Source organism: Cavia porcellus, unplaced genomic scaffold (genome assembly GCF_034190915.1).
Source record: "Cavia porcellus strain 051 isolate PalLab524CR breed Dunkin Hartley unplaced genomic scaffold, mCavPor4.1 scaffold_7, whole genome shotgun sequence".
NCBI lineage: Eukaryota > Metazoa > Chordata > Mammalia > Rodentia > Caviidae > Cavia > Cavia porcellus.
The window spans coordinates 80,799,314-80,826,437 of NW_026947490.1; the positions used below are offsets into that span (position 1 = coordinate 80,799,314).

Genomic DNA, 27,124 nt, shown 5'->3' on the forward strand with positions numbered 1-27,124 from the left:
TGGACTTTTCTCTCAAATTAGAAACTCTGGTTTTTCTCCAACTCCTTGGAAGTTAACTTTAGAATTCCTTGGGTAGCTAAACCATCTTATTGCTGGACCACCCCTCCTTCCAGGAGGTTAGGTGGTGGCAGCTTGCAACAATAATTTGCCTTTCATGGAGAATAAGTATTAGAGGGGTGACTTGCACTTGTGTCTTATGCAGGCTAACTAGAAGTAAAAAGGGGATTTTAAGCAGCCTTTCTCTTCTCTCATATGCATGTAGAAAATTGATCTAGAAAAATGCATGTAGAAAATATGCATTTTTACTAATATAAAAGTTGTGGTTGCTGGATTAGAGGTATTAGTTTAACCCGTGAGCCTCATAAGTGTGCTTATGACACAGATATAATGACAAAGAATTTTAGAAGGAATTTTGAGTAAAATTTAGCTTTTTAGCTTAGGTAAGGAAGATTACCCAGGTGGTTATGTAGATAACACAAATGGTTTAGGGAGTTCTATGTCCTAGGGCACAGGCAGGATTTCTCTCAGGCATTACTGGACTCTATCTCTAAGGTAATCTCTTTTGCAAACTGGGAAGTGCTTAAACCACTTCCAATTTGCCTTTGATATGTTCCCCTTTGAAAGCTGTTGATCGGATTTCTTGATTAGTGGTTTAATTTTGCTAGCAGTGCTTCTTTTTTTCAACATAGCTGTTACAGCTGGAACCATCTGTGCCTTGTGCCTTGTGCCTTTGGAAACGTGCTAGAGTTAGGAGTGTGAGTTTCCAGGGAAGGTAAAAGGCATCAATCAGTAAGGGTAGCTAGTCCGACCTGACATCTTCTGCTTACTCTCCAGAAGTCAGTCGCCTTTCTTTGGACTCCTGGGTATAAAAATCAAGTAGAAATTATAAGGGAGACTAATTGTTTTATATTTCAGATGGGAAACTCAATTTTGAAATCTTAGTCTTGTGGAATGCTTTCTCAAGCACTGGAAAATGTTTAGTAGTCAAATATTAAAAAAAAGAGCTGTTTAATAATTTTTGCACCCACATATGGGCTGCTTGTCCCCTACAGCCAAAGTGGAATGCAATGGAAGTATTAATTATGATACTATTACACAACTAGAATTGTATAAGAGAGAAAGAAAATGCTCAGAATTGCCTTATGTTCTAACTTTCTTTGCACTAGGAGATAATCCTTACTGGTGTTCCAAATATAAATCCAAGCTACAGGAAACTCCTCTGGCCCTTAGGCTCGGTCACACATATGCACTATCACTGAGCATAAGACCTCACCGCCTTGCCTTTTGGAATTTGAGGATGGAGTTTCTAAGACATCCGTGATCAAAGCCTCACCCACTATTACCAGAATGAAATGAAACATTAACTTTTAATGCCACAAGAAGAATTACAAGGCACTATTACATGTGGAGATGAATATCGTATTGTTAATTTAGGGAGACCACAAGACAGGCAACCAGGGGAACAACCAGTTCCTAGTGGAGCCCAAGAAGTCCCAGCTAAGATCCCTACTGGCCACCAGCCAGGCAGGAGATTGGAATACAAGACACCTTCAGACATGTATTCTCAAAGGCCTAAGAAGGATGACAAATGAACCTTCAATTACTTTAAATTGTCAACCACTTATCAGGAGAAAGAAAACACCTCTGCCTCTTCAGATCTTTTTTAAGAAGCAGTACTGAAATGTACATCCCTAGCGCCTGATTCAGTAGAAGGAAGATCAGTCATAAAGACAAGTTTATTACCCAGTCGGCCTCAGATATTAGGAAAAAGCTACAAAGGATGGCATTTCCTCAGTAAGAACTGCCACCAAGGAGGAGGCCAACGGGAGACAACAAAAAGAAAATGGCTGCCTTGTGGTTGACGCTTAGAAGGAATAGACTCTAAGTCTGATTCTTAGGGTTCCCAGGAAGTGCTCGAAGACTACACCCACCCGCAGAGGCTGTGGAAAGCCAGACCAACTTAGGAGGGACTGTGATAAGAAATGTCAGGAGGGTCACAATGTAAATCCCACCACTTGGAAGACTGAGGCACGACTGAGGCACAGCAAGATCAAGGCCAATGGGAACTGCATAGTGAGAAATGTCACTATGAAAGAAAGAAATGTAAGGAGAAGAGCCCACCGAGTCATGCCCTGAATGCAAAGGTGACCTCCACAAGCTGAACTGCCCAAGGTGGTGGCACCAGAAATCAGATACACCTTACCCTTGGGAGCAGCAAGACTGAAGGGTCCTGATCACTCTCTGCCATCTTCCTCTGGCCAGACTGTCAGAGGAGCCCCAGCTAATCCTGACTATTGAGGGAAAGGGAAGCAGCCTGTGCTGGACACTGGCACACGCCCCTTGGTCCTTCCTTTCAACCTTGTCCTTCCTTCCAGGCATCGTATTTCGGTGAAAAGCACTGGAGAACAGGCAACTCACTTCTTCTCACAACGCTTGGGCTGTACCTGGGAAGGCTTCCTCTTCATTCACTCCTTTTTAATTATGCCTGAAAGTCCAGTTCTCCTGGGAAGAGATACCTTATCTTGTCTGAACACTGTAATACACACGCACCTGTGTCAGGTACGCTGCCTTTCCCTTGTGGAGACAGAAATAATCCTAAAGCATGTGCAGCTGAACGTAGAATAAGAAGGGCAATAAGAGCTTCCCTGTTTTTCCTCACGGGAGACCTCTAAGGTCATAACATAAGAAAGGGTTATTGCCTACATTTGAGCATTCAGGGGCACAAGGTCTGCTCTTTTCCTGGCTGTTTTCAGTGTCAGATTTAAAAGGTGCCTTCTTCTGTGTTCCTTTGCATACAGATTCCCAGTTTTATTTTGTTTTTGTTCTTGTTTTGCCTCTGGAAATTGTCATGATCAGGCCTCCAACTGACTCGGACTGTGCTTCCTCAAGGATGCAGAGACAGTCCTCATATTTTTGGCCAAGTGCTTTCCCACAACTTGGCACGCTTTGGCTTTTCCCATTTCATATACATCTTTTCAGTATATACATGATGTACTGTTACATGCCCATTCAGAAGATTTCTAGCCAATGCACCTGGGCTCTGCTCAATTTTTTAGCAGACTGAAGTTATAAAATCTCTAGATTGAAGGAAAGCCTTTGCAGCCTGAAAGTAAAATACCTAGGGCTTATCATATCTATGGGAATCCTCAGGCTGGGGGAAGATGGAATTAAACCATTATTCTCCTTTCCATGGATCAAGACTCTAAAACAGCTAAGGGGATGCCTAGGTATTACAAGCTTTTGGTGCCTTTTGCTAGCAGGATATACAGGGATTTCACAACCTCTTTACCAGCTTATAAAGGAAGCCCAAAAGGTATATACCCATATGTCTTAGTTACTCTTTACTCATTGCTGAGACAAAATACCTGATTCCCAAAGTTAGGGAAGGAAAGGTTTATTTCTTAAAGTTCTTGAAGGTTTCAGTCCACACTCAGTTGACTCCAAGGCAACATGGCATGGTGGGGCAGCCCTTCACAATGGCTGCAAAGAAAGGTGGTAACTGGCAAGACAGGGAGAGACACACCTTCTTCTTGCCATTACATCATATGCTGGCTCCACCCCTAGGTGGCTGTAGCATTCATACCACATATCCGAGCAGTAGACAATGAACCAATCACAAATGCTAAATTTGGTCAAGTCCATAATTCATGAGGCTTGGGGGCCACAGACATAAACCATGACACCATATTTTAACTTGGGAACCTCATTCCCAACCTCTATTTCAGAAGCTTAACAAGCACTTCTAAATGCCCCAGCACTGAGCCCACCAACAGGACACTGTTTCAATCTGTACATGACGTAAGATGGGGCATGGCTTTAGGAGTACCTATGTAGCATCAAAGACCTGCTCATCAGCCTATAGGGATTTGAGTCATGAATTAGGCATTGTAGCAAAAGGATGAGCTGTGTACCTTCCAGCTGTGGCTGCTGTTGCATTCCTGGTACTGGAAGCATCCAAGCTGATTTAGGCAAAGGTCTCATTGCATATACACCTCACAAAGGGGCAGAACTTTTTCCACAGGGAGCCTATGGCTATCAGACAGCTGACTTCTTAAGTGCTAGGCTGTAATTCTATAAGGAGCAGTCATTCAAATGACACATGTTCCTCCCTAAACCCTGCCACCATTTACAAGAAAAGGAGGGAATAGAGGCTGAAAGACATGACCACAAATAGGTGACTCTCCATGCACATGCAGCCAGAAAAAGACTTGTCAGTCATGCTCCTTACCCTGCTTTGATCCTCTTCTGTGATGGTAGTTACTTCATGGTAAATGGTAAGATAGCCAGAGTGTGTGGTGATGACTCTACACAAGGTACTTGAAAATTCTTTGCTTGGGACTGGGAATATAGTTCAGCAGCTTAAGTGCCTGCCTAGCAAGTGCAAGGTCCTGAGTTCAATTCCCCTTAACAAAATAATAATAATAATGGAAGTTTTTTTATTAAAAATCTTCACTTGCCCATAGGACTCATGCTCAGCTAGCAGAACTCATAGTTCCAACAAGCACTCTAAGTTTTTTTTGTATATTCCAGATCCTTCTACTAATATCTCAGTGGCTATCCAAGATATTAAATGACAGGATAGTGCCATGTCAGATCCCAAAATTCCCAGGACTTTTTTCTTGTCCTCTTATGGGAGGCTATTACTGGCGCTGGTGGAAACATTTAATAAGTCTATTTGATCTTATTATTTGGTCCATGCATACTTTTCTTAGACCTGTTTCCTCCAGACTTAAAGCTATATGCCTAACCAAGAAAAGAATGCCTGACATCTATTGAGGGCTTTAGATAGACCCTCCAGATTGCCAACCACAACTATGCCAGAGTTAGGGGTACCTCTTCAGGGGTGGGTAGTATCACAGACAGCTAAGTTAGGTAGAAATACTGTAGGCAGGCAGACAGGGCTAAGTCTTGAAGAGTCAATAAAAAAGATGAGAACCATTACAACTGTGGCTGAAGCTGCATCTGCTGGAGGCCAAGTCTCAGTAACAAAATGACCAGGCCTGCATACCTCCCCAAGGGGTAAGTGGTAACACATGGTTCAATAAATCTAGATATACTTCTGTCACTTAAGTGGGTGACCAAGCCCCCAGGCTCACCCCTTCCTGTAAAGTCCTTTATTCCTTCCCTGGGTACTTCATACATACTTGCTTCCACTTGCTCATTACCTAAGTGGCTACAGTGGTAACCTTATGGATCATAGTTTTACCCTACATTATACCCACCTTGTGATTTTGCCCCATAGAATACCCTTCAGACAGTAGGCCCATTGGCAACCCACTCGGGGCCTCTCCTGCCTCAAGAGCTATTTATCTCTCTCCCCCTCTCTATTTCCTACTCTCAAACTTCAGTTGTTCCTTAGGATTCATTCTTTGATTTTGGGAAACACAAAGTCGGTGTATGTACCTAATAGGTTGGGAGTTATGTTTCCCCACAATCACATACACAAAAAACTTTACTTACGATCAATGGAGGAATGTCACCCCCAAAATGAGATAGATTCCTATTCAAGGATGTAATCATGTTATTGTGTTGAGAATCGACTTGTTTGCTACTGGCTGGAGGGCAAGAGCTGGAATAAGACGGCCAGCCTCAAACGGTACCCATGCTTCTGTGGCACAAGCCTATGATCTTGGTTGCTGCAGAATGCACAGGAAGATGTAGGTAGGGCACTCATGGGTCTACAAACACTGAGTTAAAACCATAGCTCACCCGGCTAACATCTCAGTCCCGGCAGTTATGTATCACGTGAGTTTTTCACTGGTATGATCATCTGGCCACTGTCTTTATTCCCTGATAGGGCTTGACGGTATAACAAAGCACATTGAATCTCTTACTAAATATATGGAAAAAGTTCTAAATGACACTGTAGAGGGTGTTTCATTACTTAATTCTGAAATAAAAATGAGAAATCATTCTACAAAACTGGATGGCCCTAGGTGCTCTGACAGCAGCACAGGGTGAAATGTATCAAAACAGAATGATATTATGTCTATTCCTGACAACTCTTCCAATATTATCTTCTAAATTCTAGGATCTACAATCTCAAATCTACCATAAGCTTTAACATGTTCATGACATGGCTGTAATTCATGTGTCGTACTGCCACGTGGCACAGATTTAACTCCACTGTTTGATGTTTAAAGCTAGTCACCAGTGATTAAAGCTGGAGGGAACATGTTAATGCCTGCCTAGCATCCTGGTTTTCTGGAACCTGGTGAACACTCTCATCTTTCTGGCTATGATGCTGTGCATTGCTTGTTTCGTGATTCATTGTTGTGCATTTACATCTCTTATGCCCTTCTGTTCTTTTTCAGACTATTGAAAGATAATAGTTCTTTGAAACACAGAACCCAATATTCCCATGTTTCCTTCAGTTCAACCAGAACAGGACTTAAAGACTCCTTGGCTAGGCAGAATCAACACCCTTCTTCAGCCTGAAGCAATTACATTAAGGTGGAGGGTCAGGCCTCCTGCACCCCCTTAATAAGGGAAAAAAATCTAGGGGGTGGGATGATGTGGAGTATAAGAAATACTATTATCTTCTTTTAAAGTCCTGTAATGTTTCCAATGCTTTGGTTTTATTCTTTACTGTTTTGTTCAATTTTATTGTAACTGCCAATATGGTAACCATTGTTGATCACCTTGTATTTTGTTTTTACATTATTATGTCCATCCTTTTGATTTGACTGTTCTGATGTCGCATTTGGTTTTACTCTCTTCAAAAAAGTAGTAAGAACTGTGAGAGTAATAAAACCCAAAATGTGTAATTGTTATTGTACAAAAGAAAGTGCTTAAAGGTTATAACTGCATATATGTTTAAGTGTGTAAGATAGATAACCGTATTACTGAGGTTTTTTGGATCACTGAACAAAACTGTTTGCACTCTGTTTGAAAGTCCACTTTATATGCTTCAATTTTGTAACTTGAACAACTATTTCTAAGATGAGAATATGTAATCATTAACTAGTGATTTCTTAGTTTATTTTTTAAATTTTGTATTACTTGTACCCTTTTTCTGTTTCTTTTTTTTCTCCTTAAATAAAAAACAAAAATTAGGTAGTAAGGAAACTGAGATTTTAAAATCATACTTAACTGTAGGTTCGAGACAAGACTTACTCGACTTTTTCCTTCTAGGAAACATAAAACAAACAAATCCTAAATGTAGACAATAAGCCTGTAAAGTCAGGCCTGGGTCTGTCCTTTTAAAATAAACCCATAAATCTGGGTGTTGCATATCTTTTGGTCTATAAACCATGTTTTTCCATCCCCAAGGAAGCAGCTGGTGGGCAGGATCTCAAAAATACAGATGGCTCGCATTGTAATCTGACAAATACATACCCCAGGTCACCCATCTTGAAGAGACCCCCCTTAAATGTGCCCCGTTCCATCTCAACAAATCTCATTTCTCAGAGCCCCTGCACTCTAAATTCTTAAGTGTATCCTGTGCAACTTACTGACTTGTCCTGAAAACTCTTTCCAAGACGAGAGTCAGTTAACCTGCAAACTTACTCTGCAAGGGTGCGCAGAGATCCTTATTTTCAGCCTGAGGGAGCCTCAGCCCCAACCAGGTGACAATTCCCATTTAAAAAAAAAAAGTAAGCATGATGGGGCACACCTGTAAATCCCGAGATCACAAGTTCAAGTCAAGCCTGGGCAACCTAGTGACTACTTAGGCACGACCCTGTCTCAAAATGTAAAACCCTGAGTTCAATAACCAGTACCTCCCAAAAGGTGGATGCAGGGTTTCAGATGGTTCGACTGTAACAGACTAGTAAGTCTTTGTTATCAGACTTTGGTTAACACCACCTACTTGGGAGGCTGATGCAGGGTAAGCACAAATTAGGGTTCAGCCTGAGTAACCTGGAGAGATCATCTCAATAGTTTTTTAAAGTGCCAGGGATATAGCTTACTACTCCCTAGGTTCAATTCCCAGTACCACAAATCTTTTCAGATATCAGTAAAACCTTAAAAAAAAAAAAAAAAAAAAAAGGATCTTGCTACATAGCCCAGGCCAGTCTCAAACTTCCAATCCTCCTACCTCATTCTCCGGAAAAGTGGCGGGATTACAGGTGCATGGCACCATGCCCAGCCCACGGCTCTTCTATTAGCAAACAGGATGCATCCCAATGTAATCTCAGCACTCTAGAAGTCTAAGGCAAAAGGATCAACTTTAAGCCTAGCCTATGAAAGACCCTGTCTCAAAAAAAAAAAGGCTTAAAATACTTCAGTGTGAAGGTCCTGGGTTCAACCCCCAGAACTTGGGGTGGAGGTTGAGGATGCGGAGATATAAAAGACAGCTGTGGTAACACTCACCTGGAAAGCCTGCACTTGAGGGGCTGTGTTCAAGACCAGCCTGCACTACAAGCTCCAAGTCAGTCTGAATTACAGTGAGGGTTACCAAAAAAACAAAGATTCTTACCTGAAACACCACTGAGAAGACATTTTACCTACAGAAGATGCAGCTGTATGTGCATTAGGACTAGTTGAAGGAACCGCCAGGTGCCAGGGCAGGCTTTCCTGATGATGTGTCAAAGCAAGGCAGGGTCTCTAATGGGCAGGGTGGGAAGGACTCACTGCTCCTTCCTTGTGGGCTTCACTGGCACCAGCTGGGTCAGTCAAGGGAAGCCCTGCAGGACTCTCACCGCAGACGCTATCCCTTCTCATGGCTCCACTCCTCCCCAGCATTATCCACCTACTTGCAGAAAATATTTTCCCTTCATATAGACATAAAATGAAAACTGTTCAGTTGACAAAATGCACAATCATTTATAAAAGTATACATGAGGGATATCAGTGCCCTGGTTTTCATGGGGAGGACAGCCCCCACCCTGAAAAGAACAGGGAGAGGTATGGCAAGGCAACGTGTCCATGAGGAGGGAGAGGACACAGAAGGTAAACTGAGGCTCCAGCTTTGCTCTGCCCCTCAACAGAGTCTATCACCAGAGATTATATATGGTTTGATGTAAGCGAGCTCGAAGTGCCTGCATGCACAGGCACAAAGGCAGGAGATGGAAATGTACTCTGGAACTTCTTCCTAGCATCACAGATTTCTCTGCAGCAAGGAGCTTCTTTCCCATAACTCAGTCAAGGAACCTGTTTACCAGCAGGAGAAACAAGTGGGCGACACCAGCAGGAGAAAGCAGGATGTGGCTGCCCAGTTCCCAGGCAGAGGGATGGACCTGAAGAATCCTCCCACAGAGAGGCAGGCCCTGCATGCAATCTTTGGCTGTTGAGGGCTCGTTCCTTAGGGTGCCCTGTACCTTAAACTCACCTATTCTTTTTCATCTCTACTATACCAGATTCCTTTTTCTCAGAGAAGGGCCATGAGGAGGCTCTTACAGCAGATTCTCATTTTGGGGGTGGTGTGGGGACAACCTAAGGCCTGGCACACACTGGATAAGTGCTCTACAATGAGCTCTACCCCGAGCCCAGAATCTCTTTAAACAATCAGTAATATGATAATTCGTCAATGACCAGGAATGCACATCCCTGAGATCTGCAATTAAAACACAAAGCTTAAAATTTCAATTCCCTTAACTGTTATAACTTCAGGCAAAATAATCAAGAAGTTGGAAATAAATGCTGGATGTGGATGCACCTGTCAGTGAAAGTCAGTGAGGGCTGACCTTCTGGGTGGCTCACACAGAGGCTTGTGCGACTCCGAGTCACTTCTGCTCTGTATGGCTTTCTCCCTCCAGCTAACCAACCACCCAAACTGTATGAAAACACCAGTGGTAGTAGAGACCCTCCTCCCCTCCCAGCAAGGGAGGATCCTGGGGGGGGATACTGTATCAGAAGGAGGGCGACACGTTCTGACAGAGGGAGTGACACGCTTACATTAAATGCCAGTACAATACTGTTCCCAATAACTGACAGTGACAGTAAGTTACTGTGTTATAAAAACATACAATAAAGTCCTTTAAGAAACTGAATTGCACTGCAGCTTGATTACAATAAAACTCTAGTTGTTGGTTAAGTTCCATTAATTGTTTTTAATTCTCTTTGACTTCTTCTCCTGGTCTTCCGTTATCCTTTCTGCAGGTCGCTTCTTTAATCCCTTCATCTTCCTTGTCTGCAGTTTGCTTAGGTCTTGTTTCTGCATGTGAATCCTTCCGTACGTTGTACCAAAAGTATCTTGGGACATATTTTTCTTCTTCTTTGGCTGTAAAACAAGGGTAGGGTGTTAATATTTTATATACATGTATTTTTAATCATGTGTCTAGTGTTTTGACTAGTAAGTCTAACGTACAACTGTTTCCATCAGTGAGGACCCTCCTCAAAGACAGTATGTAACCCTAACATTTACCTCCTCACACTTCAGCAAGCGTACACATCTCCTAGGGATTGTGTTAAGTGCAGATACCAACTCAGTGCCGGCCCAAAGTTCTCTGGTTCTAACAATTCCTACATAAACTGTGAGAAGCAAGAATATAGACTATACTAACCAATGTCCGTATCAAAAGAATTTCCTCCTGTTTAAGCTGAAAAAATTGTGACTATCCTTTCAATTCCCAGTGACATTCCAGAGTTAACATTTTATTCAGCTTTTTGTTGTTGTTGTTGTTTTTGACACATTGTCTTGATCTGTAGCTTGGGTTGGTCTTAAACTCACTGTGACCATGCCCAGCCTAATTTGCTCCTTTTAAAATTCACTCAAAAGTCAAAATATGCCAGAAGCAATAGCCGGCGCCTCTAACTCTAGCACTAAGGGAGGATGAGGCAGTAGAACCAACAAGTCCAAGTCCAGCCTGGGCAATTTAGCCAGACCTTATCTCAAAATAAAAATGGGTTAGAGCTTATTGTAGCAGGCCTAAGTTCAATTCTCAGTATCACACACACACAAAAGTCAAAACACGGCCTGATGTGGTTGTGCACACCTGTAACCCTAATACAGACAGCTAAATTAGGAAGAAATTTGGCTACAGGCAGTCAGGAAGTACAGGAAGATGAAAGTACACCACAATTGTGGCTAGAGACACATCTGGAGAAGATTAAAGTCACAATGGCCAGATTTCTTTTTTTGTTTGGTGTTCTGAGACATGGTCTTGTTATGTAGTTCATTCTGGCCTTGAACTCACCATGCAGCCCAGGCTGGCCTCAAACTCAAAGCAGTTCTGCCTCGGCGTCCAGAGTGCTGAGTTTACAGGCATGCACCACCGAATGGAAGCCCAGAGCAATGGCTAGATTTACATATTTTTTAAAGGATAAAGTCTGAGATGGCTGGTACTACCTTTTTGAGATTTCTCATATAAATAAACCATTATCTCATTAGGGATTGGTCATGCTCTCCCACCCACTAAGACTAAAACTACTAAGACTATGGGTATAAGACTAAGCCTAAAAACAAGACTAAGACTGTAGATTACTGGCCAAAGTTAATAATGTCACCCACATGCCCTTGCTACTATTGAATCAATATTAGCCAAGTGGCTGTATCTGTAATCTTTTTGGGTGACTATAGTTTTGAACCATACGATTTTGCTCTCTAAAACTGTCTCAGAGAAGGGGGCTCTTTGGCAACCCCTGTGTCTTAGGAGATCTTTCTATTTTCCCATGAATTTTCCTACTCTTAACCTCTGCTGTTCCTTAGAATTCATTCTGACTTTGGGAACACGAATTTTTGGAGACTACTATGAAGCAGCTCTGAGCAGGATTTAAATTTTACTAATTGGCTTGCTTTGTTTATCTGTGAGTCTGTCCTAGGCCTAGGCCCTTGCCTGGCGACTAGAGCTGATTCATAGTAAGTGAAACTCTATGAATCACTGGTTCTGACTGAGGCCTGTAGTGGCCTGTGAGGTCAGAGATTCCTCAAAGGGCAAGATAAGGCCACAGCTGTGGATACTGTGGCTCCATCCTCAATTAACAAGGTAGAGACTGCAACTGCAAAGATTACTCCTACAGTCTCACTCCTACCATGTCTTCATGATAAGACAGTGCTACTGAATTGACTAGATTCATTACTTGGAGACGTCCTTGAGGCAACTTCCAAGGTCCTGCTCATTGCCAGCGCTTTCCTCAGTCTCTCCGCCCTTTGTCCTTGGTCCTAATATAAGTGGACTGATCCAAAGAATCCTTTGTCTTTACCCTTGAAGCCTCAAGCTTAATTAAAGAGTTTTGACCCTCCTGGTCCTAAAAATCATACAATTTGTCTCTTTATTTCACCTCCATACACTCGTTTGGGAGATCAGGGATCTAGGGTAGAACCCGATAATGAACCTGCCATTTCTGACATCTAGCTGGTTAGGAGTTAACACTCTTTTTTGTCTTGTTCTGTTTTTGTGATATTGGAGACTGAACTCAGGGCCTTGTATACTCTGGGCAAGCAGTCTACCCCTGAGCTACATCCCTAGCCCAGGGAGTTACATTTTCCCCCTGTATCAATTCCAGCACCCAGGAGACTGAGGCAGAAACACCGGAGAGTTTAAGGCTACCTTGGGTTACACAGTGAGGGATCTCAAAAAATCAAAATGCAATTCACACACATATGCTTTACATACTCAGTTCTCTAAACCTCCGGTCTTCACAATGACCAGACTAATTCTTTTTCCTGAAAATAGCAGTCCTGGCTACCAGACAGTTCCCAACAAACCTGGTGCCTTTTTATTAGCATTTACGGTGGGTTTACTTGGTTCTCTTTCCTTTTCTAGCTCTGAAAACCTAGTTTCATCTACTTTATTGATCTCTATGTATATCCTTTAAATATGAAACTGAGCCACAGGATGTACCTTGAGAGCTTTTGGCATTTTCATAGATAACTTATAAAGGTCATCTGAAGCCAGGTGTGTCCTCCTCAGAACCAGATCCAAAGAAGGTCCCATTTCTTCCAGCTCAATCCGTGGTGTTCTGCAACCAGATTTCTTTAAGAGCAACCTTTATGAAACAAGAAAGAAAGAAAAAAAGATATAGTATTCTGACCTTTATAAAAATCCTCCCCTAGAAAACAAAAACAGAAAAGTCTTTCCTCAAAACATTATTGTTCAAAGCATTTATAGTGACATAAAACTATTCAGGAAAGCGTGGATCTTGGGGTTCCTGGAAGGATCTAAAGATAAATTTAGAGGCCACGGAGAAAAGGAAGAGAACACAGAAAAAGGAGGGAGCAAACTGCACTTTTTTGTGGCTCCCAGATGATAATGTGAGAGGATCGCGTCTCCAGAGACAAGGTGAGGGAGGGTGACTCCACAGGCCTCTCGGGAGAAACACACACGTGGAACAGAGCAGTGGATGCCGCATGCTACAACAGCCTGGGAGTGACTGCAGCCCAAGCCATGGCTCTGTTTCCTGGGGAGGGAGGTTGGCCACACAGACGCCATGTTAGGGAACTGGGAACCATAGGTTGGCTTCATTTTATCCCACTGCGACTGGGTGGAGAGGCAACTACAAGAAACACCCAGGGCCAGAGACACCCAGTGTGGTAGGATAAACAACTCGGGCCCCAAGCCCACAGCCTGGGGCCAGGTCAGCCTGAACTTCTGTGGAGTGGAAAGCACCAGAGGGCCAGGCCATGGCTCAGTGGTGTAAGCACAGCCCGGCAAGCATGAGGTCCTTAGTTTGATCCCAGCACCAAAACCAAGAACCAGAATCAGTCCCCCACCCTAATCCTGCCACAGGCTTGCTGGGATCTTCCAGTTTGAGCCTGTTGCCCCTGTCTACCAGTGACTATCCAGACACACCCAAGCTGGACACCACCACAAACCTGCAGACCCCGAGGATAACTACAGGCTGCAAGTCACAGAGAAATCGCTTTTTCTTTCTTGTTTGTTTTTTCATGAGTGTTTTGTCAGTTTCGTTTCATTCTTGTTTTTGCTTTTGCCTTCTTTCCTTCCTGTCTTCACCAATTCCCCAAAGCTATTCCCAAAGCCCTACTGAGTGGATATTTACTTTATATGCTCTTCGGGCTTGTTTTATTTATTTATTTATTTAGGCCATGCCTCAGTACGTAGTGCAGGCTGGCCTAGATGTTATGTAGCTCAGGCTGGCCTCAAAGTCACAGCAATCCTCCTGTCTCAGTCTCCAGAGTGCTGGAATTACAATGTGCCACCATGCCACAGCCTGATTTTAGATTTTTTCATATAACCATGAATCTTGTACCTATAGTTAAAGGGGACAAATGAACAGTTATCACAGTTCATCATTCATTTGCTAGTCTGTGCTTAAAGGTACTATCAGTGCTAACTGTTCTACTTTAGCCAAAGTGAATTAGCTAATATTGTTGTTCTTTATATGCCAATACCAAGACTGTCTGGGGTTCATAAACAATACCACTGTCCAGCACCAAAGAACTGAGTGCTATCAAATCAGGCATCCCTTTATAATAAAGAGAAAAGGCAAGATCATGTGACAGACTCAAAAGCCAGTCAGTTCAACCTAGAAGACATCACTGAAAAGCACTGAAAAGTAGTATCAAGTAGACTTCTTGATACTAGTAACAAGCTACCTACCATAAGTAATTTGTAAGTATCTATGCAGAAAACAAACTAAAAAAACTGAAAGTGGAAAACATGGAAGCAAGATGCAACCCTAGAACTCCAGCTTGCCCAAGGCAAGTCAGGGGAAACTGAAGTGGAAGAAATCAAAAAGCCACTAAAGTGACCCTTTTAAAACAGTAGCTGTAGACTTTACAAACATGAATGAAGTCTACAGCCTTATCATCTTGAACATGTCTGATTGTATAATCCAGAAAGATGAATGAGAGAAAAGACAATTCAGAAACAATTACAGACAGCAAAAGAGATGATGATCAGAACAAAGGACATGGTCAGTAATCTAGAGTAGATACTGATGTGAAAAACAAAAAGAAAAAAAGAAATAGAGGAGTTCAGGAAAATGATGGAAACCATGAATGCCCACAATAAAAAAAAATCAATCCAACATCTACTAGATGGTGCAAAGAAGAATAGCATTAGATTAACTAAAACCAATGAGAAAATCAAAGTTAGCACAAGGACATAAAAAACTTGTTCACAGAAGTAAACACAGAAAACCTCCCCAACATGGAAAAAGAATTTGACATACAGGTAAGTGAGGCATATAGAACCTTAATTAGTCATGGTCAGAAAAAGACTATACCTCAGCATATACCAGTCCAGATTTCATAAATTCAACACAAGAACAGACTATTAAAAGCTGTCAGAGAAAAGAAACAAATCACCTATAAAGGAAAATCCATCACAGCAGATTTCTCAACACAAACCCTTGTAAAAGAGAATGCAGTGAAGTATTTCAAGCTCTAAAAGAAAATTTCCAACCCAGATTGATGCACTTGTGAAATTATCTTTGAAAATTAATGGATAAATAAGATACTTCTATAATTGGGGCTGGGGATTTAGCTCAGTGGGTAAGTGCCTGCATGGTAAGCGCGAGGTCACGAGTTCAATCCCCAGTACCCCCCCAAAGATACTTCCTTAATAAAGAATACCTGAACAAATTCAAGTCCTACAAACCAGCACTCCACAAGTTCTGAAGGATACATCCCAATAGAATGAATGCACCATGCCAGGCAAGCAATTAAACAGAAGGGAAATGAAGGGAACCAACAACAGAAATAATATGGCAAGGATCAGTCAATACGTATCAGTTATAACCATCAATGGTAAATGGTCTCAACTCACCAATCAAAAGAAACAGACTGGTAGAATGGATCGAGAAAATAGATTCTACAATATACTGCATACAAGAAACCCATTAAACTGAAAAAGAAATCCACAGACTCAAACTTAAAGGATGAAAAACAATACTCCATGTGACAGGAACTCCAAAAAAAGCAGAGGAGTTATACTACTTGCAGACAAAGTGAATTTCAAGCCAAGACTGATCAGGAGAGACAAAGAAGGTCACTACATATTTATTAGGGGAAAAATCCAAGAGGAAGAGATAACAATCATATATGCACCAAATACCAGCACATCTAACTATATAAAAAAATTTAGAAAAAGCTAGGCAAGGTGGCACATGTCTAAAAGCTGAGCTACTCAGGTGTCTGAGGCAGGAAGATCACTTAAGGTATTTAAGACAAGCCTGGGCAACATAGCGAAATCTCACCTTAAAAACAAAAAACTGAACAATGAAATAAAAATATTTATGAAAGGTAAGCTTCTTAAACACTTCGTACATTCAATCCAATTGTATCCTTTGTGTTATTTCTTAAAATTCAAAGATAAAATTGTACTGTATTGTTCAGAAACGGAAAGTCACAAAATGCTTTTCAGAAAGTAACTGTTTATAAATTCACTGTTTCATTTCACTTATATATTTACATAACTATAAAAATAATTTGGGGCTGGGCATGGTGGCGAACGCCTAGAATTCCAGCACTCAAGAGGCTGAGGCAAGAGAATTGCTGTGAATTCAGCCTGAGGCCAGCCTAACTACACAGTAAGACTCTATCTCAAACAAAACAAAAAGTAACTTGGGGGTATAGCTTAGCAACAAAGCATGTGCTCAGCAAGCATAAGGCTGTGAATCTCACCCCCAATGCCAAAATAATTTTAACTGAATTCTTGAAACAGCATGTTTATAAGATTAACGAATTCACTAAGACCATAAAAATTAAATCAGCCCATTCAGGCTTAGCCGCTCACTATAGCACAGAACTTAATGACCTTATTTGATTAAAATGAAAAAATCTTAAACAGAAATCTCAACTTTCTGAATACTCTAAATCCAAACAGCTCCAGATGGGGAAACATCTGAGGGCGCGGCAGAGCCAACAGCTGAAGAGCAGGTGCGAGGAAGACTGGGACATTGTTTTTGTGAGCACTATCACAGAACAACTCTCAGTTCGGACAACTGAGTGAGACTGACTGTGTGCTCTGGGTGAAAGATTTGGGGAAGACAATGTACAAGGTATGTACTATGGTTGCCCTGATTGATGTGTTTTAGGTTTTTTTTTCTTTTTCTGCTTGAAATAAAATGGATTTGGGAAAAAAAAAAAAAAAAAAAAAAAACCCAAGAACTGCGAGACCTAGAGTTCATGTTCAGTTTGTCACCGAACATGGTCTCAAGGAGAAGAAAGGTCCACTGACTGAATGACAATGTTTAAGTGTAAAAAGATCAATCTTTTCAGGCAAAAGACACAATGTGAGAGTGGTGAAAGAAGAGGACAGAAGAGGAAGCCCCGAGGAAAAGACCCAGAAGACAGCAAACACCAGAGAGCTGAGGCCACGGCACCAATGACCACAGAAAGCCCTCTGGGCCCTGCAGACAGACAGCCACGGCCCACCACCGCCCACGCAGGTGTGACTGCAGGTCGCAGGGAGTCCCACGACCTCCAGCTGCTCCAGACACGACCACTAACACCCAACTGAAAGGCAAAACAAACCCGCTAGGATACATAAACAGCCACATGTTACTGTACTAACATTAAAAGCTGAAAGGAGCTTATGGCGCACGCCTGTAATCATAGCACTCGGGAGGCCGAGGCAGCAGGGTTGCTGAGAGTCTGAGGCCAGCCTGAGCTACACAGAGTTCTAGGCCAGCCTCAATTACATAGTGAGACCTTGTCTCAAAATAAATAATAAAGGTTAAAATGAGTACCACTATGGACTTGACAGGGGCATACATGGAAATGACAGCCCCTGGGCTATTCTTCACACTGGTTTCAAAAGAGACCTAAGAAAATACCCCAGTCAGACCCACTACAGGGGAAAATAGAAGCTAAAGTTACCAGGGCCACACTACTTAAAACCTAATTCAAAGCACTGGGGGAGAGGGATGCAATGTGACTGCTGTGTCACATATACTTCAGGGGTTTTTTGGAGACTAGGTCTCATCATGTAATTCAGGCTGACCTTATAAAAATCTTCCTGTCTCAGCTCCCAAGTGATGGTATTACGGGCACAAGCCACCACATCCGGTAGTCCCACTTCTATATTTACATCCAAATAAATGGCATGTATAATGTTAAACTAGTACAAATTAACAAGGAAGATATGGTCAGCATGCAATTTAAGAAATCAAGCTAGCCGGGCATGGTGCCACACGGCTGTAATCCCAGCACTTGGGAGGCTGAGGCAAGAGGATCGCTGCAAGTTCAGGGCCAGCCGTGCTACATGGCGAGACTTTGTCTTAAAAAAAAAAAAACCTAAACAGCCTGGGCTACAAAATGAGCTCAAGGCCAGCCGAACTGCAGAGACCCTGCCTTTGCTCCAGGTCAGTCTGGCTACATAGACAGTTCCAGTCCAATATGGACTAATAACAAGACTATTTTACAAACAAAACAAGGAAATAATATGCAAAATTTTAACTACAAACTTTTCTGCCACTTCAAAAGTACTTAGAGCTAAGGATGTCACTCAGTGGTAAAGCACCTGCTCCAAGACTCAGTTCCCAGCACAAGAACAAAATCTGAAGAACTAATTTTCAGCTAAGTAGAAGATACAGCGTATTGATCCAAAGATGCATTTGATGGATTCAGAGCACCCAGATTCCCACAGCCCTTCAATTATATTTTTGAATGGTACGTGCCACTAAAACTACTTCTGAGTCACTGGCGGAACTACATTGTGTCACAACCTCACAGCATAAGTAAAGGATGGGGCCACCTGTGCTCAGATGACCTGACCTGAACCATTCACCGAGCCTGCTGCCCAGCAGACCACATGGACAGGAGATGGACTTGCCCCCCCCCCCCCCCCGTATTCAGCTCTGTGCGTGTGTTCCTGGTGACAGACTCGTGGTACTATCCCATGATTAAGGTCCGTTTTTGAGACAGAGACTAAGCTGCCCAAACTGGCCTCAAATCAGCCAGGATTAGAGATGTGTGTCACTGTGCCTGCTGCCTCTCTGACTGGCTTTTCCCTTTACTTAACTGTTTTTGTTTTTTTTTTTTTTGTACCAGGGATTGAACTCACAACCAGGCACTTACACCGCTGAGCTAAATCCCCAGCTTCTTAACTTTTACAAGTGAAATCTAGACTTTCTGGTACATTTTGCTGTTATGGCTTTAAGAGTTTCAGGAGACAATGCATCTGACATTCACTTGTCAGTGCATGAGTCTACGGAAAAGCTGCCAGTTGTCTTCCTTTGGGTTTTCCTGTGTTTTTTTTTTTTTTTTGAGACAGAGTCTTGCCGTGCAGTTCATGCTGGCCTTGAACTCCCATCCTGATCCTCCTACCTCAGCCCCCTAAGTGCTGGGACTACAGGCCTGTGCTGTCACACTCAGCTGATTGGGGGGGGGGATTTTGTTATCACTGAGTCATAGTAAGAAAATAACCAAACTAAAATCTATTTTCTTCATTCCTGTCCCATCACTGACACTGTACCATTTTCTAGATAGACATTCCAATTCCAGTCTTCATGTCGAGCCAAGCACCTACTGGGCCCCAGCTTTTACACCATCTGCCTAGGGTTCATTTCAGACCCTAACCTGGTTTCTTTTCCACCCTCTGTGAGCTCTGAATCCAAAGTGACCTTTACTTCTACAAGACAGTGTGGCACAAAATGCAGAGACAAAGACAAACAAACCCAGTTAAATGGGCTCAGGCTGTAGTTGTAATTTCCACATAAATTCTTTACGTATTTAAATATTTGCCTATTTTTCAAGATTAACATTGTAAGTCTTGTGTAAATTTTAATTTCCTGATTTTTCTTCCTCTCATATACCTAATCTTTGCCTTGCCATTCTATGTTTTCATTAAACAAAGTCCCTTTCTGAAGATTATGTTTATTTCTTAAGGTAAGCTAAAGCTTCCTATTTGGCGTAATTCTCCCCATAAAACCTAACCAACAATCTTAGCAAAGGCTTATGTGGCATTTACTAATGACTGCTTCATACTGATGCTTCTGACTCTGTAGTCAATAAAATTTTCCAAGGAATACAGCTTCAAACACGAAGAATTAATAACTACAAGGTACACAGAAAGAAGTCAGTAGAACTATAAGCACTAAAAGATTGTCAAAATTTACACTAACATATCCTCATGTTCAGAATTCCTTTTAGTCCAAGAAGCACAAAATCACTTATAAGCCTTGTTAGTCTTCACAAACAATGCACACGAACATTAATTTCCACCTTTTGCAAGATGTATAAGACCTAATTAGTTGTAATAGAGAAAAGACACTACACCACAGCCCAGGGAACGCCTGAGGTGTCAAATTAAGTGACACACACTTCTCTGGCATAGTCTCAATGGTATGCTGACACTGTGTGTAAGAAACAGGCCCTGGGAAGCGGCAGGCAGGAGTCAGGGACCAGGCTCCCAGGTGGTGCCGACTCCTGGGGCCACCCTTCCTTCACACTTGCACGATTGGGGTTCAGTGGGGACCCTGAAGCTACCGGAGCAGCCCACTCTTCCGCACACTGCCCAGTTCCTATTTCAGATCAGTGGCTCATAGATGTCACAGGGCACACGCAGCACATGTGTGATTAAAATTCCCTACTAGGTTCTTGTTTCCATTATGAAAGCCATCGTGCTAAGCTAAAGGTTGTTTCAGCCATCATACTCTACAGCTGTTGTACACAATTACACTACTAGTCTAGCCTTGTTCTGAAATCTGGTTTTAAAATTTTCCATCCAGTTTGTTCTAGTGTCTCTGAATTTTTTTATTAATACATGTTTGCAATGCATGATAAATACATTTATCTTGGGCAACTGGTACACATACACACCCCATCTTAATCAGTTTTACTTCCCCCTTCCCTCTGTGAACTCCCCACTCCACTTTAAAAAGCTAAATTTTTTCACTAAATACAGTATCAGATATAAACGACTAGTTTCTGCAAAACTGTTCACTATGGAAGTTTTAGGTGATTGTTAGTCGTTCTTACTCTCAAAGATTTTAAAAATATATTTCTAGTCCTTTGTGTCCAGTCTCCACATTTAATGTATCTTTTTGTCATTCTTAAATTATAACATAAAATTTCACCCATGTTGTAATTTTAATTATTTTATGTTAGTAATCTTACATCTTTTCTAATTTTCTAAATAGCACTCATCTACTTTTTAGGATAGTACATTTTGAGGGGTGAACTCAGGCCCTCCTAAATACTAAGTGGGAGCACTAACATTTGTCTTACCCTCCAGCCCTCACTTCATTTCTAAACCCCAAAATCAAGTGAGGACATGCAAACAACAGGCTTCAGGGGTTTCCAAAAAAAATTTTTTTTAACGACCTTGTGCTTGCCAGGCAAGTGCTTATGCCACTGAGCTAAATCCTCAGCCGTGTTTCCAATCTTAATTAGCTGAAACTGATCAACAAACTCCTAATTACATTTTATAACCACTGGGTATTGTATTGCTTTTTGTCTTACTATTTTACTTTTAATGAAAGGAAAACAGAAATGGTACTAATCATAGGACGAAATGAACTAGGCATCTTTTGACAATATAGTTGAGACTAAAATAAAAATTACTAATTAAAGCTGGGTGTGATGGCACATGCCTGTAATCCCAACACTCAGGAGGCTGACGCAGGAGGACTGCTGCAGGTTTGAAGCCAACCTGGGCTATAAAGTGAGCTCAAGGCTAGCTTGAACTGCAGAGTGAACGCCTGTCTCAAAAAGAACGAACAAATGAATAAATGAATGAAAGAAAAAAGTTATTAACTGAAAAAGTAATTGTGTTTCATTTGGATGGTCACTGGACACAGGCTGGTCAGCCACTTACTCTACTGTGGAGATAATCAGCCTTTAAATTATGTATGTGGAGCTGGGCACAGGGGCGCCTACAGTTCTAGCTCTTGGAAGGCTGAAGTGAGAAATCACTTGAACCCCAGGAGTCCAGGGCCAGTCTGGGCAACACTGCAAAATTTCACTGTCAAATTAAAAATTCCACCATTGGTAGGTATGAGAGTACACGCCTAGAGTCCCAGCAGGGAGCCTGAGGCAGAAGTATCGCAATTTAACAAGATCCTGCCTCAACATAGAAGTAAAAAAGTCGGGCTGGGGATTTAGCTCAGCGGCATAAGCACCTGCCTTGCAAGCAGGTGGTAGTGAGTTCGATCCCCGGTACCGATAAAAATGAAAAAAAAAAAAAAAAGTAAAAAAGTCCCAGATGTTGTTCAGTGGAAGGCCCTGGTTCAACCCCAGCACCACAAGAACAAACCAAGCCACAGATAAAATGCTAGACACAAAGGGTCGCACAGCAGCGCCACCACAGAGGACATCGCTGGCACTGAGCTGCTGCTCACAGGCTGCAAGGCCACAGCTCAAGATGCCCGCCAGCCCTGAACTCACCGCAGGACAGGCAGACGGCAAGGCCTGTCCACGCAGCGTCTAGGACAATATGAGTCTAACAACCCCAACAAATGCTTTTTGTTTTCAAACAGACAAAAGGCACCACTATTACATTTCACAATGTCTAATGAAAACAATCTGCTTGTTAGATTTTTATTTATACTGTAGTGGGGCTGGGTAAAACAACAGGCTGCAGAGATGGAACCATGAATTTAGCTATTGCTCTTCTTTATTCCCTTTGATTTTAGCACTGGGAGGGCTGAGGCAGGAGGACTGCTGTGAGTTCAAAGCCGACCTTGACTTGCCCAGTGAGCTCAAGACCACTAACCTACACGGTAAAACCCTGTCTCAAAAAACAAAGAACAAAGCAAAACCAGATAGTTTAAGATATATGGTTCTGAGATTTGTTTTGTTGGCCTGACTTGGTACTCAAAGTCCAGTCAAGAACATCAGAGTTAACTGATAAAGTGAGGGACAGTCACTGCTGAGTCTGTGCTCTGGGGCCCTAGAAAAGCAGCGGTTCAGTGGCAAAGTCAGCAGGGGACAACAGATCAATAGCCACACCGGCTGCTGCTGCTACTACTGTTCTGTGAACTCTCCCCATGTACTCTCAGAGAGACACCAGCTCTAAGGCTGAGTGCTGCAGCTCCGCCACCCAGAAACCCTAACCCCGAGGATGAGCAAAGCGGGGGCGAGGCACTTACTTATAGCTGCGAAAGTAAACCTTCCCCTGCAGAGCTGTGAAGTGCAGGACGTACTCCAGCCCGGCCAGGCGGACATTTGCTACCGTGGGGCCTCTGAAGAAATCTAAAAGCACACAGTCAGTTGTTAAAACAAAACAAAGCAGAAGCTCAACATACTTTAAAATTCGGTTATGAATGGTGCCCTCTCAGTGTCCCATTTTACACCAATACTTATGTAAAAGGTTACATAGCTAGAAGAGACGATCCCTGGAAAAAGGGCAAACACCTCTCAGATATTTCATGACTTTATTTTTGTACTGTACTCGGTTCACTGACACACAGTGTCTCACAACTGGATTTCAGCCTTTTAAGTCATTGCTCAGCACAGAACCATATTTACCATGTTTGCTAACTTTACGAAGGAATGTAAACCACAGTAATGAACTCTAACCTATGGACAGGCACACCAAGAGTCCAGAGCTGGCGCAAGGTGCACAGTGAGTCCAAGGAGTAAGGAATCAAAACCCACCTAGAAGCTGAACACTGACTAAAGCACCTGCCCTAAAAGAGCAAGATGTAAATGGCCCCAAATGCCCATCAAGTGACGAATGGATATTGATTTTTTATTTTACAATGGAGTACTACTCTGCCATAAAGAAAAATAAACTCAAAACATTTCTAGCTAAATGGATGCACCTTTGACACCACAGTCTTAAATCAAATAACCTGGACACGTGTAAATACTGTACATTTTCTCAGTGTGAGAAACCAAATGTGTAAATAAGAAACAAAATGTATACAGATATTGTAAAACAGAAAATGTTCAAATGAGAAGGGGGACGGGTGGGGGAGGAAATATAAAAAAAAGAAAAAAGTGGAAACAAAGCTTTTGTAAAATAAGGAGGGGAAGAAGGACTGTCTGGGCTACATAGTGAGTTCAAGGAGAGTGTGTGAACTATAATGCAAGACAGCCTCAGGAAAGACAAGTAAAGAAACGGAGAGAAGAAAGAGGAGAAGAAGGGAAGGGAGGGAGGGGCAGGGAGGCCTCCAAGTGTGGCGGGGACTCCCTGAAATCCCAGCGTTAAAAGGTTGAGGCGGGAGGCTCACTTAAGCTCAAGGCCAGTTTGTGCTTCATACTGAGTTTAAGACAAGCCTAAACTAGTCAGCAAGACCCTGTTTCAAAAAACAAAAAAAGGGAGGAGTGTGTAGTGGTACACGCCTACACCCCCAGCACTTGGGGGCGCGGGCAGGAGGGCTGGCACAAGTTCAAGGGCAGCCTGGACTACCCCTACCCAATAAGCCCAAGGCCAGTCTGAACTAAACAGCAACAGCCTGTTCTGGAAAAACCAGAAGAGAAAAAAGAAAGTAAACTAATGGTTAAAAGCACTTCCCATTAAATTTATTATGTGGGGGGACCCCAAAACTTTATTTTACCATGTTTGCTAACTATATAATATTTAAGAAAGCAGAAACTTCCTAAAAAGCCCTTGATTAATTTCTCCTCCACTCACCTAGTATTCGGTGTACGACCCAGCCATGTACCGGACAAGGCCACGTCTGTGAGCAGGGCCACGCGCAGTACCGATCACCTAGTGATGTCGCTGCTGGTCACGTAAACATACTTTGCTCACAGGGACAAAATCACCCACTGATACAGTTTTCACAACGCTTGCCCTTCATCAGATTTCCACTTATATTCGCACACACACTAACATGGAGTTGCCTCACTTCATGTTTGTAAGGAAAGCCCGACTTTCCCCTGGGCTCTCAGAGCCTCATCCCCTCTGGTTTTCACACCCCTCCCGCACTCTGCGTTATGCAGTCACTGCCGCCACCTAGGGGTCCCACAGAACTAGACACCAGGGCTTAACCCGTTCAAACAAAAAGCATTTGTTTTAGCACATTCAAAGTACCTCCCCCACTGACAATTACACAGGGAGGGAGGGCCCCAAGGCAGAAAACGTGAACCAACGGAGGACAAAAATATCTTCCTGAAAATCTGAATGAAAAACTCTTGATGCTTTGCGGTGTATAATAGTGAATGAATGTTGGTCACTGTTCTTCATGTGCAGATTTAATTTACAGAAAACACGGGTGGGGCTGGTAGCACGGTTGAGGGGCAAAAGGCTTGCTTAGCATGTGCACAGGATGGGTTCTAGTTCCCTTGCCTCCCTCCACACCTGCCAAAAAAGAGTGAGTCATCTATGAAGAGACCTGATAGGCTCTTAAGGCTTGAAGCACTCGATATAAAGCACCCAGCAAATGCTTGGCACTGAGGGTGACGACAATGAAAAAAGGCACCAGGGAGGAGCAGAGGGCTTCCTGGAAAAGAAGCTTCATCTGAAAGTCAAAGAAAGGCAGAAACCGGGCAAGTAACACACCAGACAGCTAGGAATGTAGGTCAGGAGACCACCTGCCTAGCACACGTAAGTCAGCCTTGGGCTCGGCTACAAACCTCTAGCACCATGCACATGCACGCGTGTATGCATGCACACACACACAACGGTGCACACACACACAATGGTGCACACACACAGAGGAACCTTAAGCAAACAGAAGACTAACAGACAAGAGAAAGGGAGTAAGAAAGAGAGAGTAGAAGAGACTGAACACTATCAGTGTTACATGCATGCATGAAAATGCCACTATGAAACACAGCATTCTGTAAACTATGCACTGAGAGAGAGAGTAAGACAAGAGGAATGTGCATATGTCACTCTGATGGAGAAGGAAATCAGAAGGCAGTTATATTATAAAAAGCTTATCAAACCAAGGTCTTTTGAGTTCAAAATGGATAATGCACAAAAACACTTCAACTTTTCAATTTGCTAAATTTAATGATGCCATTAATGATCAGATATGAAGATAAGAACAAATTCAAAAAGTATAACATATTGTATTAACAGGATAATACTTCACTTATTACGGTGCCAAAATAATCATCTGTAGAGTACAGTAACTCTAACAGCTAAGCACTTTCACTGTTGTTAGTAAAAGTGATGAAAATGAAAAACAGAAAAAATATTTTTTAAAAATAAGGAAAGGGGCTGGGGATATAACTCAGTGGCACAGCATCTAACTGGGCAAGCACAAGGTTGTAAGCACAATTCCCGGTACAAAAGAAAAAAAGGAAAGGAAAGGAAAGGAGAAACAGAGAGAAACCTATACCCCAGAGTGCAGTGATAAAGTGGCACCGACGACAGGCTCAGGCTGCGTACCTGAGCTGCCCTGCGGATAACGGACACTGAAATACTTACCAATAAGGAGGCTTTTTAGTCTTCTGTAGTCTTCTGTTACATCGAAATCATCACCAGCAAATATTAACATGGGTTTTGTTCCCTCAGGACACTTACTGTTCTGTGAAATGAGGAAAAAAAAATTGTAATTATCAAAATCCAAACTGTTAGGATCAGGGATTTAGTTCAGCGGTGCAAGCACCTGCCTGGCAAGTATAAGGTCATTTGATCCCTGGTACTAAAACAAAACAAAGCAAAACAACCCACCCCAAAACCAAACAACAACAACAACAACAAATCTAAACTGTTTATAGGCTTTTCTTCCCCATGAACTTGGAGACTGAACCAGGGTTTCCTCATGGTAGGCAAACACCACCCACTGAACTACACAGCCTTGGCCCCACATACCTGAAGGCAAAGAACACTCACATATAGCAGGTATGTTTTCTTATTTTTATTAACTGCTTTAAAACAGTGTTTGCAAATGGTGATTTTTAGACTTAAATATAGAGATGCGATTTGATACACTTGCTACATTCTATTTCATAATCCCACTCAGAGGAGATGTAAAGATGCAAGTCCACCAAGGGATAAACAGGCAATTAGGAGTCTGGCAGCCACAATACTACAAATCGGCCAAAGCTTTCAAGCCTCAAATAGAAAATCTTACGGACAGGGGGCTGGAGATTTAACTCAGTGGCCTAAGAGCCTGCCTGGCAAGCACAAGGTCGTGAGTTTGATTCCCGGCACCAAAAAAAAGGGGTTGTGGCGTACTGTGGATAGAACCTGGGCCTCTGCCTAGAGCTTTGTAGCCTTTTAGCTTTCATTTTGAGACAAGATCTAAATCTCTGTTACCCAGGCTGGGCTCCAACTTGTGAATCTCCCACCTCAGCCCTCCAGAGTGCTGGAATTACAGGTAGGGAAGTTCTATCAAGCAGCTGTGAGCATCCAGAGGTGGCGGAAAGCATTTAAACCATGAATCTAGATAAATACTTAGTAATAACAATCTGTAGGCTTAATTGCCATAAGAG

At 42.5% G+C, this 27,124-nt stretch overlaps 1 protein-coding gene across 4 annotated transcripts in view; it reads right to left on the bottom strand.

Moving 5' to 3' along the window:
- Positions 1-8,741: 8,741 nt before the first annotated feature.
- The window catches only part of Rpf2 (ribosome production factor 2 homolog), a 35,532-nt gene continuing 17,149 nt past the window's right edge, over positions 8,742-27,124 (bottom strand). For all 4 annotated transcript variants that reach the window (XM_003466480.5, XM_063253898.1, XM_063253897.1 and 1 more), the window contains 4 exons: positions 26,115-26,214; positions 22,879-22,981; positions 12,726-12,870; positions 8,742-10,162 (listed from right to left, as the gene is read on the bottom strand). In XM_003466480.5, the coding sequence (XP_003466528.1) occupies positions 9,983-10,162; positions 12,726-12,870; positions 22,879-22,981; positions 26,115-26,214 (528 nt within the window). In that variant the 3' untranslated portion in view covers positions 8,742-9,982. The remainder of the gene's footprint in view (positions 10,163-12,725; positions 12,871-22,878; positions 22,982-26,114; positions 26,215-27,124) is intronic.